The sequence below is a fragment of the Tauraco erythrolophus genome, chromosome 2 (genome assembly GCF_009769465.1).
Source record: "Tauraco erythrolophus isolate bTauEry1 chromosome 2, bTauEry1.pri, whole genome shotgun sequence".
Taxonomy (NCBI): Eukaryota; Metazoa; Chordata; class Aves; order Musophagiformes; family Musophagidae; genus Tauraco; species Tauraco erythrolophus.
The window spans coordinates 115,015,243-115,032,960 of NC_141466.1; the positions used below are offsets into that span (position 1 = coordinate 115,015,243).

The 17,718-nt window shown below is 45.5% G+C and overlaps 1 protein-coding gene across 1 annotated transcript in view; it reads left to right on the forward strand.

Annotated features, from left to right (window-relative positions):
- The window catches only part of ALK (ALK receptor tyrosine kinase), a 332,439-nt gene extending 315,884 nt beyond the window's left edge, over positions 1-16,555 (forward strand). The window contains exons 21-29 of the mRNA XM_086629993.1: positions 1,766-1,856; positions 2,793-2,857; positions 3,761-3,890; positions 9,770-9,867; positions 10,910-11,002; positions 12,781-12,882; positions 13,768-13,902; positions 14,462-14,552; positions 15,851-16,555. Of these exons, the coding sequence (XP_086486119.1) occupies positions 1,766-1,856; positions 2,793-2,857; positions 3,761-3,890; positions 9,770-9,867; positions 10,910-11,002; positions 12,781-12,882; positions 13,768-13,902; positions 14,462-14,552; positions 15,851-16,555 (1,510 nt within the window). The remainder of the gene's footprint in view (positions 1-1,765; positions 1,857-2,792; positions 2,858-3,760; positions 3,891-9,769; positions 9,868-10,909; positions 11,003-12,780; positions 12,883-13,767; positions 13,903-14,461; positions 14,553-15,850) is intronic.
- The last annotated feature ends 1,163 nt before the right edge of the window (positions 16,556-17,718 follow it).

Below are 17,718 nucleotides of genomic sequence, written 5' to 3' on the forward strand. Positions count from 1 at the left end.
GACAGGAATATAAAGCCAGCAGGATAGTCATGTCTAGATCAAAGCTTCTGGAAAATTTGAAATAGTGTATTAAATAAAACTTGAAAATTCAGAGTTCTTTCTTACCTTGCTCTACTGCAGGATACAGTGCGTGCCATTTGTGAATGTGACATTACCCTGGTACTATGCAGTTTTACACAAAAAACAAGAAATGGAAGAAAGAGAGCTTGGAAGACTAGGGAGCTTACAGTGCTAAAAGAGATGATGCTTAGAGCAGTCTATGCAGTCTGCAATGTTTTGTTGTCTCTTGTATCATTCCCCCTTAACTGCACATCTTGCTGGAAGGCATCTGAAAGTTTCCAGTGTACCCTGTGCTGCTGCTGCCTTTGTCACTTGGGCTCTGAAAGGATTTTTGAAGTGTGGCAAGCTGCAGAGAGCAGAGGATACAGCTGGGAATTGATAATGGCAGAGAAGGTGGGCTTTTGGGGAGGAGAGTGAGTTCGGAGTTGTAGAGATCTGTTTTATACCCTCAGTTTGTAATAAGTTGGTCAGGCATAGCCAAGAATAGTGTCTCAAGCTGATACCTACAAAATGTTCTTAAAAGAAGTGGTTGAGTGACAGGCATCACAAGTCCTCACTGTGGTTTCACTGCCTAGACTAGTCTTTGTCCTGGCAAAACTCTAGACAAAGGTTATGCAACAACAGAGCAGATTGCCCTTAGCAGCACTCGTTTGAACAGGCAGGAGGGCAACAGCCCATGCGAAAACAGTCCACCGATAGACTGGAGAACAGAATCAGTGCAGCTCTCAGGCCAGACCTGGCTCTACCAGGAGAGTGCATGCTGTAGAAGAGAGCCCTATTGAGACCCTTTCACCCAAGATGCAGGAATGTCTCTTAAAGGCTCAAACTACTACTGCCTAATGTGCAGCCCATGCAGGCTTAAGAGGGACTCAGGATCTGGGATGCAGCCTTGTCCTCTGCCAGAGTTTGCTATGTCGTTACGACATGCCACCTATGTGATATAGTTACTGTTGCACCAACTGACTTAACGTTAAGACTGACTTGAGAGATATGCAAAATCTGTATCATAAGGACATAGGACAAGAACTGTTGTGTGATTACTTTAATTCCTTTTTCTTGTACCCTTATTCAAAATAAAACTGTAAATTTCATAATATGATCAGTGCCAGAAATGATTCTTGGCATGAATTCCTAGAGCCAAGTACTTTACAAAGCACTATCATCACCAATTACCAGATAAGGTACTTACCCAGAATCACAAAAAAAATCAGGAAAAGATACTTGGTTTAGAATTCATGTCCTTTGAGAATCATTGTGCTTCCTAGTTTCTTGTTCAATGTTTTCTTTAATGGTGATGCATAAACATCATGAGAACTGTTAGTGTGTTTAGAGTGTGGGAACACCAAGACTTAAGACTTATCTATATTGACCTGTTTTGGAGCTCCCACCACTAGAGCATTGACACCAGAGCCATGGAAGAGTGCTGTCCATTACACACTGCAGTGCCAGCAGCTTGATTTCACTGAGGACTGTTCACTTTTGAGGATTGCTTTCCCTACCAGTTAAATACATCGTAGGCCCAGGAAAGATCATATCAAGGTTTGGTCCCCTGCGTAGCATGAGGAGCGGTATCATCAGTGTCAATATCCAGTTCTCCCTGTTGCACTACCATGACAATTGTGAGCCCATTCTGTGAGCTGTGACCACAGTGTTATAATATCTGTTCTCTGTAGTAAAATCTTCTTGTCTTCTCTGGTCTGTCCAGGGGTTTGGGCCACGGAGCCTTTGGTGAGGTGTATGAAGGTCAGGTGGCAGGGATCCCCAGCGACCCCACTCCCTTGCAGGTGGCTGTGAAAGTAAGTGACAGTGTATGAGTTATGATGGTTTCATGCACCTTTCACCCAAGAGTCCCAATGCATTATAAAAATGAAGATGAATTAAGCGTTATTATAGTACTGAAGGATGTGGCTAGAAAGGTTGCCGCTGTGTTGCAACACTTTAATCCATCAGAGCGATGGTACAGCTTGTAGCATATTGGCTGTGAGACTATTAAAAGAGGTCTGTAAGTAAAAAATAGACAAAGATTTCCCACACAGTTGCAGTAGACTGCAGGTATGAGAAATAAGTCCATCCTCTGTCCTTCCTCCACATGCTACACCTGGTGTGGTAATCTCTCCAGAGCCTTTAAGTCAGAGGCCAAAAGTCTTCACAGGGCCAAGAGCAGCTGGCACATACATCAGAGAGTCTGCAAGTAGGAGATGGCTGGTTTTCCAGGGATCTCACTGCTCCGTTACAGGACGGATACACAGTGAATGTGAAGCTAAATCCTAAGAGACCCTGGTAAGGGTTTTCCAGGCCTTCAGCAGCCTAGCTAGCTTGTTTTCTCCTAGAGGGTTATGTAGCAGCACAGTTCTACTGCTGGTTATAGCTCATAGTCTTGCTGAGAGATAGGAGTATTGAACTGTTAGAGAGCTCAGGAACTGTGGTCTCATTCCTCATCCTCTATATAAGAGAGTCCCATATATTGAGCACTGCTCCCTGTGCACTCTGGGGTATTTCCTTTGCTGGGAGAAGGATGACGGTGGTGTTGATGGGCCACATGTTCTGATCTTTACCTTTCAACAGGCTTCACAGTCTAGTTCAGTAATGGTCTGACTTTTATCTTAGAGTGAGATTTCTTTTAGGGAAACAAGGATTGCTGCAGACAATGTTAGTGCTTTTGATTATGCCAGTTGTTCTTCATCTGTAAGTTTAAATATCTTCTCCTTGTCAACCTCTTCTTTCTTTTCTAGACATTGCCAGAAGTGTGTTCGGAGCAAGATGAGCTAGACTTCCTCATGGAAGCTCTCATTATTAGGTGTGTATGAATAAGACAAACAGTACTCATGTGGGGTTGCAAAGCCCAGCACTGTAAAGAAAAAAGATGTTTTGAGAGATGATGTCCATGCAACATACCTATACAGTAGTTTTGGCTCACGACTGTCAGTATTTTACAAAGAGGATAGGCACTACCATCCTTTTCTGTTCTTACAAATGAAGAGACGCCAGATGATTAAGGGTTAAAATTTTCAAGACAGTCCACACTGGTTTTCATTTTCCAAAGTGAAAATCTTTAGACCCAGTTTTCAGAATTGGTAACAGGATCCTTTGATTTCTCTTTTAGATCAGAACATGAGGTAAAAGCAAACCTTAGGAGTTTGGGTTTGACTAGTCAAAACTAACAGATGGCATTGACTTAATGCTGCTTTCATGTCATATGTCAGTGACTGAGTCCTAGAATCCATGGAAATAGTTTCCCATCACAGTGAGGTCTGGAGAAATAAGGAAGTATTAGAGACTAGACCTTGAAAAGTATCCCCTACATAAGCAAATCCCTGTGTCAGTATGTTGTTTGAAACAACTCTGCCCTAGACCAGCCTCTCCCCCTTGGATAGGGAAATTAGGAGCAGACTTTTCTCTGATATCAGACATTCTCTGCTTCCTGTGGCTCACAAGTCTTGCTGTAGCCTGAAATAGGAAGAGGAAAAACAACCAAAAGCCACTCCTTCTCCACCTCTGTTTCTGCACTGTGCAGACAGACACAGAGTGCAAGGGTAGCACTTTAGCTTTATCCAGTTACCTTACCTTTGAGATTTGTTACTTTCTGGAAAAAAAAAAAAAAAAAGAAAATATTCCCTGCAGCAAAACATTTTGATTCTTTTCTGCAATTGTGCTTTTTGTATCAAAGCTGCTCCATAATTGAGTCTCCCTGTCTCCACAGCAAGTTCAACCACCAGAATATTGTGCGCTGTATCGGGGTGAGCTTGCAGGCACTTCCCCGTTTCATCCTGCTAGAGCTCATGGCTGGAGGTGACCTGAAATCATTCCTGAGAGAGACGCGGCCTAGACCGGTAAGAAAAGAGAAAATTGAATTTTATTTAGTAAGCTGCCGCCACAAGGCAGATACGTAACTATAAAAGAGCTGATCCATGCAGCTACTATTTCCCAGCGTTTTAAAGTGTCAGAAAATTTCCGTTGCTAGAAGACCACTGTGGAGGTAGGACACAGATGTATAGGGAACTGATGCTGCTGGGGTTATGCAGAGGTGCCTCATCCTTGGACTTTGCAAGATAGCATTGCAGATACTGTCTAAAGAAAGAACGAAATCAAAGTTTAAAAAAAAAAAAAAATTAAACTCTACTCTTATCTTCCTCATACCAGCTGGGGGCAGGTTGAGGGGAAGCATTGAGCTAATAAGGATAAATCCATTATTTAAACTGCTGATCAGATGTATTTCTGTGGATATCTGTCAGTGCAAGCTTGACATAGGCAAGGAGAGAATCTGGCCTGGAGCTGTTGACTTAATAGCAAATATCTTCAGTCCAGAATTTTAAAAAGATTTCCCACTGAAATCACCATCAATAAGAAATGAGAGTCAGTTAGAAATGTGTGAGAAATAAATTATGACTTCTAGAGAGAAATCAGTGTTTCAGAAGAATAAAGTTTACTCTGAGTCCCTGTGTCAGAAGGGTGCCCCGATGTTGTTGAAGTTTAGCATCAGGGCCCAGCTTCATACTTTTGTCTTTACGTTTCTTTGATACAGGGTGAAATGCTGGATTTTATCAGGACAAGAGAGACACAAATTGGCTCCAACAGATATAAATAAGATTCTTCTTCGAGGCATCTGGAAACAGATCAACTTTGTATTTTTTTCCTTGCAGTCTGGTTTTCAGACACAGAAAATGCTCTGTTGCCTAGGAGCCACTACAGTCTTGGATAGATTGCAGTAAAGTGGCTCCTGCCTGGAGAAGAAGGCTAAACACCCAGAAAGTCAAGGTGTTTGAAATCTGAGCAAGCAGTCTTTATAAACAGAGGTTTGTTTTCTGTAGCACCTAGAGATGCTCTTGTCAGCTCAGACAAGTGGGCTAAACTTGGTGGTAGGTGAATGGGGAAATCCATGTTTTGCAGTGTGGGCTCCACGCTCGCCTGGTGCAGAGCAAAATGGCATGAGCAAGGTCTGCTGCCTGGTAGGTGCTTTGTTCAGAACTGCCAGGACAGGCTGTGCTGGGTGTGTGAAGTGGCAGGTGAAACGGGACGGTGTACGGCAACGGCATCCATCACCTTGCAATGAAGCATCTTTTGGGCTTGTTTAATTAAAGAGAGAAGCCAGCTCAGGACTGAGCACGGTCTTGTGAGAAGGCACCGAGAGAACATTAGTCCTGAACAGCAGGAATTTTTGCCTACTTGCAATAAAAATAAGCCTGTGCTATGTGCAACCTCTGTGAAAGTTAACGTTGGAAGAGGTGGATAGTTCACTCCAGGCACAGCTTACATTAATTCCTTGGTATTTCTCTTTCTGCCTTCACAGTCTCTCCTTCCTTTCCTCTTGTTTCATTGTCTTTCCTGACCTGTCTGAGGTTATCTGAGACTGACCATAACTACTCCTACGGCTTTACCTGGTATATTTGCATCATTCCATATACAATATCCAACTATTACTTCCATGTGAAAACCATCAGGAAAATACATTTTTACTGATCAGTATTATATGTATATTGGTACATCTTGGAAGAGAGTCAAAGTGGAAGATTTGGTTAGCGTGGAGGATAAATAGTGAGATGATGAGTTTCCTACTTAATAGTTATAAATCCAGCCTACGTAGGAAGTGACCAATGATTTTGATGACTAGCAACAGTATTTTTACCTGACTTAGGTAAAAAATACCTTTTATTTATATTTTTTACCTGAAACAATTATAAAAACTTATCTAATTTACAAAAGCCATTGCTGCTCATTGGGTGAGGCTTTGAGCAACCTGGTGTAGTGGAGGGTGTCCCTGCCCATGACAGGGGAGTTGGAACTAGATGATCTTTGAGGTCTCTTCCAACCCAAACCATTCTATGATTCTATAATTCTACACACAGGGGCTGTTCCAAACACCTTGAAGATCCTCCCCTATTCCTGCATTTAACTCGCTCCCAGCACTGAAGCAGACCTGGGACTGATGCTGCTGATTTCCGCTCTGTCCCATTCCCGTCACACTTTGGGAAAGATGAAGTTCAAATGCGGGTGGGCCATTGCAAGCCAGAACTGATTCAGAAAAACAGTTTCCAGTCCCTCTCTAACAATTAGGTGAATGTGGACAGCCTGACTGTGTGCAGACACAGATCCACATATTTCTACTCCACTTCTAACACTTTCCCCTTGCTTCTGCTGCCATCCTGTGTGGTGGATGCCTGGTGAGAATGGCAGGGTAGTTCATTGTCTGGCTGCTGGGGCAGCTTCTGAGGGGCTAATGGCACCTGTGTGCTGAGAAACCAGCCCCTGGTGCACATGCTTGACTGCTGGCTCAGAAACTATGAGGCTAGGCTGATGAGAGATGAGATGTGTGTGGGGCATTGTGCTCTGTGAAGTGTGGGACCCAGCTGTGGAAGGGGATTTACCCTCTGCATGTGTTTGAGGTGCGACAGAGTCTCTGTGCATAAGGCCCATGGCTCAGTACTGCTGGCTGTATCTTCGCTCTGCTCTTAACGAGCCCTCAGCTGTTTTGTTCCTCATTCAAGGAAGACAGGCAGAATGTAGGCATAGCAGACTGGACATCTAGCTTTCCAGGCCCACAAAGGGAAGGAAAGACAAGGAATAGTGCAGAGTAAATGGGCTTCCATGTGCTTTGTTTCCAATAGGAATTAATTGAACACATGAGACCTGGCGGACTGACTCGGTAACAAAGGTGCACTGCTTACAGTGCAGTAAGCAGCGTATGAATTACTGTTGTCATTTCCCCTTGTTTTTTTCCAATTTTGTATTTTCCAGCTGATTTCCGTAGTACCTTGTCTTTCCTACCTACTTCTGCTTTCAGCCTGATTACAAAAGAGAGAAGATTCATGTATTCATTCTCTGCCTTCATCCCCCAGTTGCTCTCCCCACTCCCTTGCCACTAACCTCAAATTCATTTGCCAGTTTCAGACAAATTTAATAGAGGTATCAAAGGCATTAACATTTCTCAAGGGTCCAGGAAGGAGAAAGCACTACACTAGAGTGACCGCTGAGCACAACAGCTTTGTTTGGCTTGCCACTGGCCAGCGAGAACCTGTGTGACTTGGAACAAGACACGTGCAGCATGCTGCCATGTGCTCAGCTGCTCTAAAAGCATGGAAAGTGAACAAAGGGAATGGTGGAGGAGAAAGTGAAGCGAGAGAAGGGGGAGCTTAAGGCATTGCAGGGAACATGAAATGGGAAGCTAGAGCTACCACAGGAGGTATCAGGAAATGAGATCCAACTTAATGGGAGATCGAGATTCTGCTAGCACAGGTTATTGCATGTTGTTTGCTCGTGTTCTTCATGTAAATAAGGAAAGCCATGTTCAACCAACATGTAATGATTCTTCTGGACTTAAGCAAGAATGGTCATATGTGTGAGCCAAATGTTCATCCAACATCACTGATACGATACCAGTGACTCTTGTGGACTATCGTCGGTTTATGGCGGCCAGGTCTACTCCATAAGCTTCAGATTCATACTTCTCCATGGGTCCAGGGTTTATAGCCCTGAAGGGTTTCTGTGTTCCATTTCTAATAAAGTTTCACATCTATTACAGGATTACCCCTTCCCCCTTGTCTGGAGAGAGGCAGTCTGATAGATTCAGAGACGCCTGGAATCGGAGCCTTTGCTCATTATGGGTGTTGCAGAATCGTCCGTTCTGGGAAATTCAGTGCTGATCTTTCTCACACACAGCACAGCAATCAAAGAACACCTCTGGAAGATAAATCACATACGGATAAATGATTCCCCTCCTTTGTGTTCTGCAGCCTGTTGCACAGAGCAGTGATTACACTGAACAATACACAGAATTTCATTCACCTTTAGCAAGATTCAGCCTCACCTGGGGAGGTGTCACCCTAGTGCTTCCAACGTGCCTGCTGCTCGGAGCAGCAGTGCGTTGCAGCTGGCATTGTCCATTCATCTGGGGAGCAAAAGCTGTAAAGTGAATCCTTTGGTGTCTCAAGGCTGCTCCCCTTGCAAAATGAATCCCAAACCTCCATTTTTCAAACAAATTACATGGCTAAATTGTCCTTGGCTGGGCAGTCACATCTGTTTCAAGACTGTATTTAGCTAAATAAAAGGTGGAAGGAGTTCATCCAAGGAGGGGAAGGAAGGGGAAAAAAAGGGAAAAAAATAAAAAAGCTGTACTGTTCAAATCAACTTGTGGCTTCAGCCTACCGATTGCCTTGCAGTATAGCTCAGGTCTGGAATCGATTGCACAGTAAAGAATGGGGCTTTTTACTCGGTTTTCACTTCAGGTTTCTGACCCTTGGTCAGAAGAGGAGGGAATGGGTAGATTAAGGTATTCATTTCCCTTTGGTTGTGCCCTGAAAGGGAAAAAAAGGGCATCTGCATCCTTCCTTACTGTAGCCATCTCATGAAGCTGGTGAGTCACTTCAACTCAGAGGTAAAAAAGATTATTCCCCCCTCCCCACAGAAGGAGGGGCTGGGGGGAGAGGTTTTATGTTTTCAGGAAGTGGTTACTCTACAAAAAGAAAGGTTTAGGGGGAGACACGGTCTAGTGTTTTAAAGAATCAGTTAAGAATATATGTGCAATGAACTATACTGTGCAAATAATAAAACATAGGCAGGTGATACACAGTCACTAACCATTTTGTACTATGGCACTGCACTGAAAAAAACAGGCTTTGTTCACACAGAGATGCAGCTTTTTTCAATTATTTCATTAGTCAAGTGTTGAGGCTAGGTTTTTCCTGACATCTTCAGAAGACAGGACTTTTTTAGATTTTACCAGCCAGTGCCCACTGTTTAACTGCTGGCTGCTGCCTGCTGCAGAGCCTGGACTTACTTCCAGTTCCAGTTAGCAGTCATTTAAATCAGGTGGGATGGCCAGCACAGAACCTCATCAGTCTGGAGATACGTTTCATCGTAACGGACAGGCCAGCAAAGCCGGAGGACCGGTGCCGGTGGGATGGGCTCTTTTGGTCAAACAGCTAAGGGCACAGATAAACGCTTGGCTAGGAAACGGCTGCTGTGGAATAAGCAGTGACTGCCACCCAGTTTGTCATCGCCCCACTGGCAGCAACCATCTCCTCCTGCCCCACAGGACTGGCCGCAGGGATCACTGATTCACACCTCAGTGCAGAAGCTGAGGATTTGGCTTCAGAGGCCAGCAAAGGCGCGCTGCAGCTAAGCCTGCCCTTTTCACTAGAGCATCTGGCTCCCGCTGGCAAGGGCTGTAGGCTTCATCAGAGGGGCAGGAACAAGGAGTTGGCAACCTTAGTCTTCCATAGCCGTTGGCTATGCAAACCTGTGTCACTGCTCTGAGGGGTAAGATAAAACCTACACAGATGTGGAGGAGGGAAAGAGCAAATTCGACTCATGCCATTATAGAAAATGTCATTCTCATTGTTGAAGGTGACTTTAGAGAGGAGCTAGTGACAATACGAAGAAACTGAGCGAGGACTGGTTCAGGCTACAGATCTCCTCAAAAATCATGCTGAAAATTCAGAAGCGTCTCCCAAGAGAACTGGGGGAAGTGCTTACAGGGGCATCCCTATGGAGCTGGAAAGTCAGATCCAGCTATTCTGATTCTGTCCCTGGGATTCATACGACATCGTGCCTGCACATTCTTTGCATAGTACATGGATATGAACTCTCTTTTGCGCATTATTGTAATCCCTTTGTGTATTAACATCTGAGCTACGTCACTTGTTGGAGAGTTCCCAGTGCTGTATCAGTGACGAATCATGCCGTATTCTTGCTGTTGTCCCTTGTCTTTTGGTAGAATCAGCCCTCCTCCCTCTCTATGCTGGACTTGCTCCACGTGGCTCGTGACATTGCTTGTGGGTGTCAGTACCTGGAGGAGAACCACTTCATTCACAGGTAGGTGAACACATCTGTGTCATCATGGGCATGACTTGCATACAGGCCAGCAGGGACTTGTAATGCCGTGCTTGATATGTTTATGTCTTGCTGCGCTCTAGTGGCTGGATGCCTTTAAACAAGGTAGATAAAATCGGAAAAATAGAAGCAATTAACAAAAAAGCTGCTATAAATCAGGTTGCAGAGGTCCGTAGTTTTACCAAAGATCCTGAGTTCTGTCTCAGTGTCTGTGCAGATGGAAACACAGAAGTCTTCAAAGCTCTCCCCGTCATGAATATTGCTTAGTGCCTTTCTGCTCGTTCTGGAACCCTTTTCTCTTGAAGAACGGCTGTACAAGTACAGCCAGAAGTGCAACACTTCGAGACTATTGTTACCTGCTCCTGCAGAAAGGGTGTTTGGCAAGTGTCTAAAATTCTGCCCGATGAGTAGAGAGTGATTGTAGGTCACTCTTCCGAAAGCGTTCCCAGAGAGTATGCCACCATGTTATTCAGATGTGGAGGTTTACTTCAGCCCAGCAGAGGTGGAGCTGGAGCTTTACCTGCATACACAGGTTCAGGCCCATACTTTCAGTCTTCAGAACAGCACCTGCACGTTGTTGTTCTTCCTGTCTCTGGCAGTACGACACCCGTTTGACAATGTTTGAACATGCGTGCGAGGAACAGGTCAGTGGATCATTCCCCAGATGGCTCGATGTTAGGACTAGTACATTGCCGAAATCAGTCCCGCTGCTTGCAACTCCTTAGAGACTTAAAAATAGCTCCTGGGGTGAAGGGAGGCTCGCAGGAGCTGGAGACTTTCAGCTGGAAGATGTTACGTGAAGTGTAAAGAGGAAATGTTAAAGAGCAGAACCGCTCCTGCTGTTGCCTAGATTGGAATTTGGGGCATCGCTAGTTATCCATAAACGCTGACTTTTCTGGCTATTACGGGCTCTCTGCAGCTCAGGAAAGTAGGTGCTATTCTTTGTTTTCTTTTTGGCTTGCAAAATTGTCGAATGATTAAGTGGCTCTTCTCTTTCTGTTGCTTTTCTTCCCTTTGCTTGTAGGGATATTGCTGCCAGGAACTGCCTCCTTACTTGTCGAGGGCCTGGGAGAGTGGCTAAAATTGGAGACTTCGGAATGGCCCGGGATATATACAGGTAGCAGAGCTAAGCCCAGAGTATCTGCAAGTGAAAGCTCGCTAAAACAAGGGAAGAGCAGTGTTTGTGCAGGAGAGCAGGCTCGTGTGCTGCTCCACGTAACCCTAGCAAGGCGAGAGTAGAGAGATCCCACCCTGGTGGATCCCAGCTAATGCTTTTTTGGTGTTTGCCTTCACCTGTAGTTGAACTGTGCTCTGGAGACTTTTCCCACTCTTGACAGCTTTCTTCTGGGTAATGAAGTCTAATGGTCATGGATGTAATTTTTCCTCCCTCTTGTACTCTGTCCTATTTCCTGTCTTTACTCTCTCCACGCTGAATGGCGTTGATGTGCCCCTTTTGTTTTGTGGTCCCAAATCATTCTGAGTTTAATCTCTCTCCTTGATACTACCCCTGCCCCTTTGGTTTGTTGCCATCAGTAAATCTCCTTAATTTACTGCAGATAAAGGAGGAAGGTGCAGAGGAAGGTCAGGGAAATGTAATCACCCAAACTGGAATTCAGCCAGGACATGGGGTTAACTACTCCGCTCTCGCAAGAAGTGCCAGGAGATCTTTAATGACCACGAGCAGTCAGGGCTGCAGTTTGATATCTCATCTTCCAGATAGCACGTCCAGAAGTGCAGCACCATGTCCTGCTGTGCTGAGGAATTGATTTGCTTCTGATTTGGAGAAAGGAACGCCTTGTAGTCAGTCACCTGCACTGTTTATTCCAATGCCTTGCTTGGGGATTCTCCTGTGCAATTACTAAGCCAGACCTGGCTCTGCTTAGCTTGAGGTCTGACAGTATCACAGCCTGAGGTAATGCAAACAGACTGTTACCTTCAAAAACTCATGTATCAGAGCTGCTTTTTTTTTTTTTTCCCTCCCCTCCTCTCTCTCCCTTCACAAAGAGTCCCCGCTCTGCCCCACTGTCAGATGGGGCTCTGCTGGGACAAAGTAGCATCTGTCACACTCACACAATGAGCAGAACTGACTGCCAAGATGAGCGCTTTGGTACTGAGTTTTCAAAGGTGCCTTTGAAGTTTGCACATGTTCCTGTGTCCAGGAATATCCTTTGGATGCTCAGGCTGTGTAGTTACGAACAGCAATACCAGCTTGCATGAGCAGCCTCCTGCATCTGCCAGCACAGGATTTTGGGGCTTGTAGATTTTCTTTTAAATGACGACAACACTAAAGAACTGATGTAATTACTGTCTCAAGAGCACAGGAGGTGGTTCCTGTGCTACTTCCCCAGCTCTAATGGCCAAGCATAGAATCATAGAATCATAGAATGGTTAGAGTTGGAAGGGACATCAAAGATCATCTAGTTCCAACCCCCCTTCCATGGCATCCTCCTGATCAAGCTCCTTGTTCTTATAAAGGGTTTTGGATTTCACTTGCAGTGGATTAGACTGGGTACATATGGGACAGGCTTTATTTATTTTTGGTAAAGATGCTCGAGGTGACCACGTGTGAGGTGAGCTGGAGATCTTGCTGTGGCTGAAAAGTGCAGGAGGATGGCTCTGCCAGCAGCAGTTTACTGTGTGAGTAATTCGCTAGGAGTATGCACACAGGTAGGGATAACTTGGATTCACCAGATGAGCAGTCCTGCCATGGTCTGCCCATTCCCACTGTTTTTATGAGAAGGAAAAGATCTCTTCAGCATTTTATCTGCCATACTGTTTTGCCTGAATTAGTCTCTCCTCTGGCTCATAATCTTAATATTTGTAATTATAAAAATCCCAAATTAATGGCATTTTCTGAATTCTTGGCTGACTCTTTGTTTTGTTTGTTCTTTTCAGAGCCAGCTACTATCGGAAGGGTGGATGTGCAATGTTGCCTGTCAAATGGATGCCTCCTGAGGCTTTCATGGAAGGGATATTTACATCCAAAACAGACACGTGGTGCGCTTCCTTTCCTTCTCTGTCTGGTTGGTCTGTCTGTGTTGTAACCCCTTCTGTAAAGTGTGAATATTTTGTGAAAAAACACATGTTCTTGTTAATTTCTCCTTCATTAAAAAGACAAGCTGGGTCTTTCAGAGGAGGAGGAGACAAGGGAATCTTGGAGGAGACAAGGGAACAGAAAGATCAGACCTGTGTGAAGGCGGGTGCTGCTGGGGAGGTGAGCAGGCAGGGAAGGGAGGCTGAGGCAGAGGGCTGGAGGTACATTCATACCGCTGAGCTGCTGCCTGTCTCAGCACCAGGTGGAAGAGCTTCCGGGTGCTGCACATAGCTCTTTGCAATTTTGATCAACAAGATTGTGATTTCCAAGCAGCTGACCGGATGAATGCTGTGGAGGGGCTCCTGTGACCTGAGCTACAGGTGGGGGCTGTGGGGCTCAGAGCATCAGTGGGGATTCACTGGCACATTATTTCATGCAGGGTAGCTTTTTCAAGAGGCAAAGTTTGTCATAAGCGATCAGGCCACTGCTCCGCTCTGTCCTGTCTCCAGCAGTGGCTGATGTCTCAAAAAAGCATAATCTGACTTTCATATTTGTTGTATCTAGTTGAACAGTGCTAAGTACAAGGGCAAAGCAACCATATTTATCTACCTATGTTGTAGACTTTACTCACTTGACAGTCACCTACTAGTCTTCATTAAATGATTCCAAGTTCACCGTTACAACTGTGCAGCTTATTTACGTCAGAATCCTGCAGCAGTGACTTCCACAAGCTGCCTGAGCACAGACTGCAAAGAGCAACACTGACAGTAGCGCACCTAAGTGCATTGCCTCTCGTTGATGGTTGTTCCTGTGTCCTTCACTTTGTTTTCCTTCGCTTCCGTATTCAGGTCCTTTGGCGTATTGCTGTGGGAGATATTCTCTTTGGGATACATGCCCTACCCTAGCAAAAGTAACCAGGAGGTTCTGGAGTTTGTCACCAATGGAGGAAGGATGGATCCACCTAAAAACTGCCCTGGCCCAGTGTATGAGACTTTAACTATTATATATTCATGCAAATAAGTTTCTGTTTCAAATGCTGTTCTCTAGTCAAAAGTTAATGACTTTTAAGATTGGTCTTATTGTGGCTGATCTGCCTTATTGGCAATAATTTAATTTTTCTATCTGTTTTGGAGAATAATTCAGGGCCCCTTTGAGAAGTACTGGCCATTGCTTGTGTGGTCAAAGATGGTGCAGTATTTCTGTGTCTTAGGTTAACTGTGAAACTGCAAGTGCATAAGACTGTTCACAGGTAGGGAAAACTGGGCTCCATTATCTGTAGCCCTGCCTACCTTCAGTGAATTGTCCAAGGGATTTCAGGTAGGTGGGTTACTCCTCTGTTGTGCTGTGGACTTCACCCCACTGGTGGCCACGTTTCAGTGGTTACCAGTATATCAGTTGTCCAACTCTGGGCAAGGCAGAGCACTCTTATTTATTAGAAGTCAGAGTGGTGATGCGTGCTTACGGTTTCTAAGCTGCAGTGACTAGCTGTTATGTACCAACAGGATCTGCCATTTATGAGCGTCTCCCGTTCTGCTCTTTTAGTTACCGCATTATGACCCAGTGTTGGCAGCACCAGCCTGAAGACCGGCCAAATTTTGCCATAATCCTGGAGAGGATTGAGTACTGCACTCAGGTATCGGTGTTCATTTGTCTGGAATGAGATGAGTGGAGAAGCTTCTTCTTGAGGAGCGGTCTAGGCAGGCCAGAACGTGAGATGAGAAGGCAGCATTGCTGCAGTCAGCAGTCCAGGGAGACTGATGTCAGCCTGGGACTAGTTGCTGGGATATTTACCTCATCACGTAGTTGATCCTTCTTGTCTTTCACTGCTGAAAGGCACAGGCTTACACAAGCATACTCAGCTTTACCAATAGCAGATCTGTAGCTCTACTTCTGCTTATAAAGGCACAGATTTCAACAAGCAAAATTGCTAAGACAGGCCAGCACCCATACGCGCTTCACGCGCTTCATATGAGCCACTCCATCCCAGTGTTGACCCTGAAGACATGGTCAGCGCTGAGCAGAAACAGTCCTGGCTCAGAGCACCCTTTGCAGGTGGCTTCTGCAGCTGTCAACAATTTTCTGTATCTGACTGTGCTGGAGAAGGCAGGTGGAGACAGCCATGCTAAAGGAGTTGGAATTCTAAGGCTAAGTAATGGGAAAAGGATGTGGTGCTTTTCAGGCCAAAATCTGACTTATTTTTTACGACTGTTTTTAGCTTATGAGGACTGGAGTAGTTTGGAAAATGTTTTGCTGCCTGCCTCAGCACAGGCTTCTTGTGTCACAAGTTACTTGCTTCAGTCAGTTTGCTTTCCCTCACTGTTTGGGAGGCTTGGTCTGTTTTTCATGCGTGTTTGGATCTTGGGATGAGGAGGCATTGTTTTCTGCTATCTATAGCTTGCTGTGGCATCTAGCAATAATTAAAGGTTGCCCAGATCACCACATTTTCTCTCAGTTTAATTTTCGAAACTGCCTAAATAGCTCAGAGCCACAGTCCCTATGGATTCAGGCTTCAAGGGGTCTGCCAGTATTGCCTTTTCTCTGCATTCCCATTCCTCCCTTGTTGTATGGAGGCAATACTTTTGTGCCTGAAACTTTCTCAATATTATCTGAGAACGTTATGAACTTTGAGATGATATAGATTCCAAAACGACATTCCCACAGGAAATTTGGCTGGACATAAAAAATGTTTTTCATTGGTTTTGTGCCTCTGCTGTTCTGTGGTGCTTTTCTTTTAAAGAGTTCAATTTTAAAGGTATCCTATTGCATCTCACAGCCAACTGCATTTTGTCAGCACCCTCTACACATGGCATGTGGGCTCTGGGTAGTGGGAACGATGGTCTGTGATCTTAGCATGACAGCTGCCAGTTGTGTTGGGTTTTTAATCAGGTCCGAGTGCAGACTTTGAGAAATTCTCATTGTTCTCTACGGCAGGATCCAGATGTCATCAACACTGCTTTGCCAGTAGAATATGGCCCATCTGCTGAGGAGGAAGAGAAGGTAGCGAGGCGCGCCGACGATCCAGAAGGAATTCCTCCTCTCTTGGTCTCCACACACCAAGACAGAAAGGAGGACAAGCAAACTCTGCCATCTCCACCACCCCTGCCGTTGGCCGTCACTGCTGGAAAACCTCTAGGGAAAGTGGGAGCCTTGGAACCACCAGTGCCGGGGAAGGTGCAGTCAGCCTCAGCAGGGGGACATATCAACATGGCCTATGCTCAGTCCAATCCTCCTTCTGAGCTACACAAAAGCCGGAGCTCCAGAAACAAGCCCACCAACCTCTGGAATCCAACCTACGGTTCCTGGTTTGCAGAGAAGCAGGCCAGCAAAAACAGTTCTCTGCTGGAGAAGGAGATGCCTGAGAGGGAGAATTTGGGACAGGAAGGAAACTGTACTGTGGGGCCCAGCATTGTGACTGGCAGGCTGCCAGGCTCCTCCCTGCTATTAGAGCCATCTTCCCTAACAGCAAGTGTTAAAGAAGTGCCTCTCTTTAGGCTCCGCCACTTCCCCTGTGGGAATGTCAACTATGGATACCAACAGCAGGGCTTACCCTTGGAAGCCTCCGCGCCACCTTGCGCTAGCAGTTACGAGGACCCCGTCCTTAGAAACAAGAGCCACATAAACCAGCAGGGGCCGTGAGAGCCATCTACCCTCTTGACTTTTCCCCCCCGTGGCCCCTGAGCCTTGAAGAGACGTCCTTTTACCCAATACACCACGAGCAAGGGACCTGACAGCATTACCTCCCATTTTGTGCCAACTTGCTCCAAAAGTGCCACCCTTGAAGCTGTAATTTCAACTAACCCGGGAGGCTTCAAGTCATCGGAGCCCCGATAGAGTACAAGAAACGAGGGGGAGGGAGGAGACAGGAAACAGATGTTAACTGCAAGGCCCAGCTGCTGTTGCATCACCTCATCCGCATGGTTGTTGTCATGGCCTTCCTGTGAGCTTTTCTCAGTTGTGCGTTCTCTGCTTAAGTGTAAAGCCACGGCTCACTGCCTTGAGTGTTTCATGTCTGGGGTTTTCCGTGCCACGCTTGTGGTTGCTGTGGAACACCTGAAGATCTCCTGCAGCTGGCAGAGGTTGTAGCGGGTTTGGGGAGAGCGTCCTCTATCCAAACCGAAAAGGGATACAACAGCACTGAATGGTGACGCGATGGCACATTCCCAAGTTGTGTTCCAGCTACAGTCCAGTCTTCGAAAGTCCTTGAATACACAGCGGTTATGGGGATGTTGGCAGGGCAATAGAAAGACACTGGTCATATTTCATCGCTTGAGAGAGTGAGGAGAGGAAGCATAGAGGATGGGTGTAGATGCCATGAGGCATTCTGGATTGGCAGGGGGGGTGTTTGGCTGGGGTTTTTGTTTTGTTTTCTTCTTCCTGTGCTTAAGCACTAAAACTGAGTAAAGCCCTTTAAAATTTCTTCTGTCCTACATAAGTAGGAATGTCCTTCATCAGGAAGTTGTGAGTGTCAAGTGGAACCAAGGTGACGTTTTAAAGGACCACGGTCGTAGAGAAGCTTTCACCATGCCCTGAAAATGGACGGCCACCTGCATACCTCAGAGGTTTACAAGAGCCTTTGACACACCCTGTACAAACAACAACGTAAAGGCAGAAGACTACATCGTGCCACAATCCGGATGCCAGATACTGTCTGTATTTGAAGGGGTTAGAGCCATCGTTCCTTTAACAAAATACGTGTATGATAAGTGGTTTAAAGACAAACACTGCATTGACTCATTTTGTACACCTTGTGCATGAAAAATATTCCAGTTAAGTGTATTGTCAAAACATAGATGTAGGTA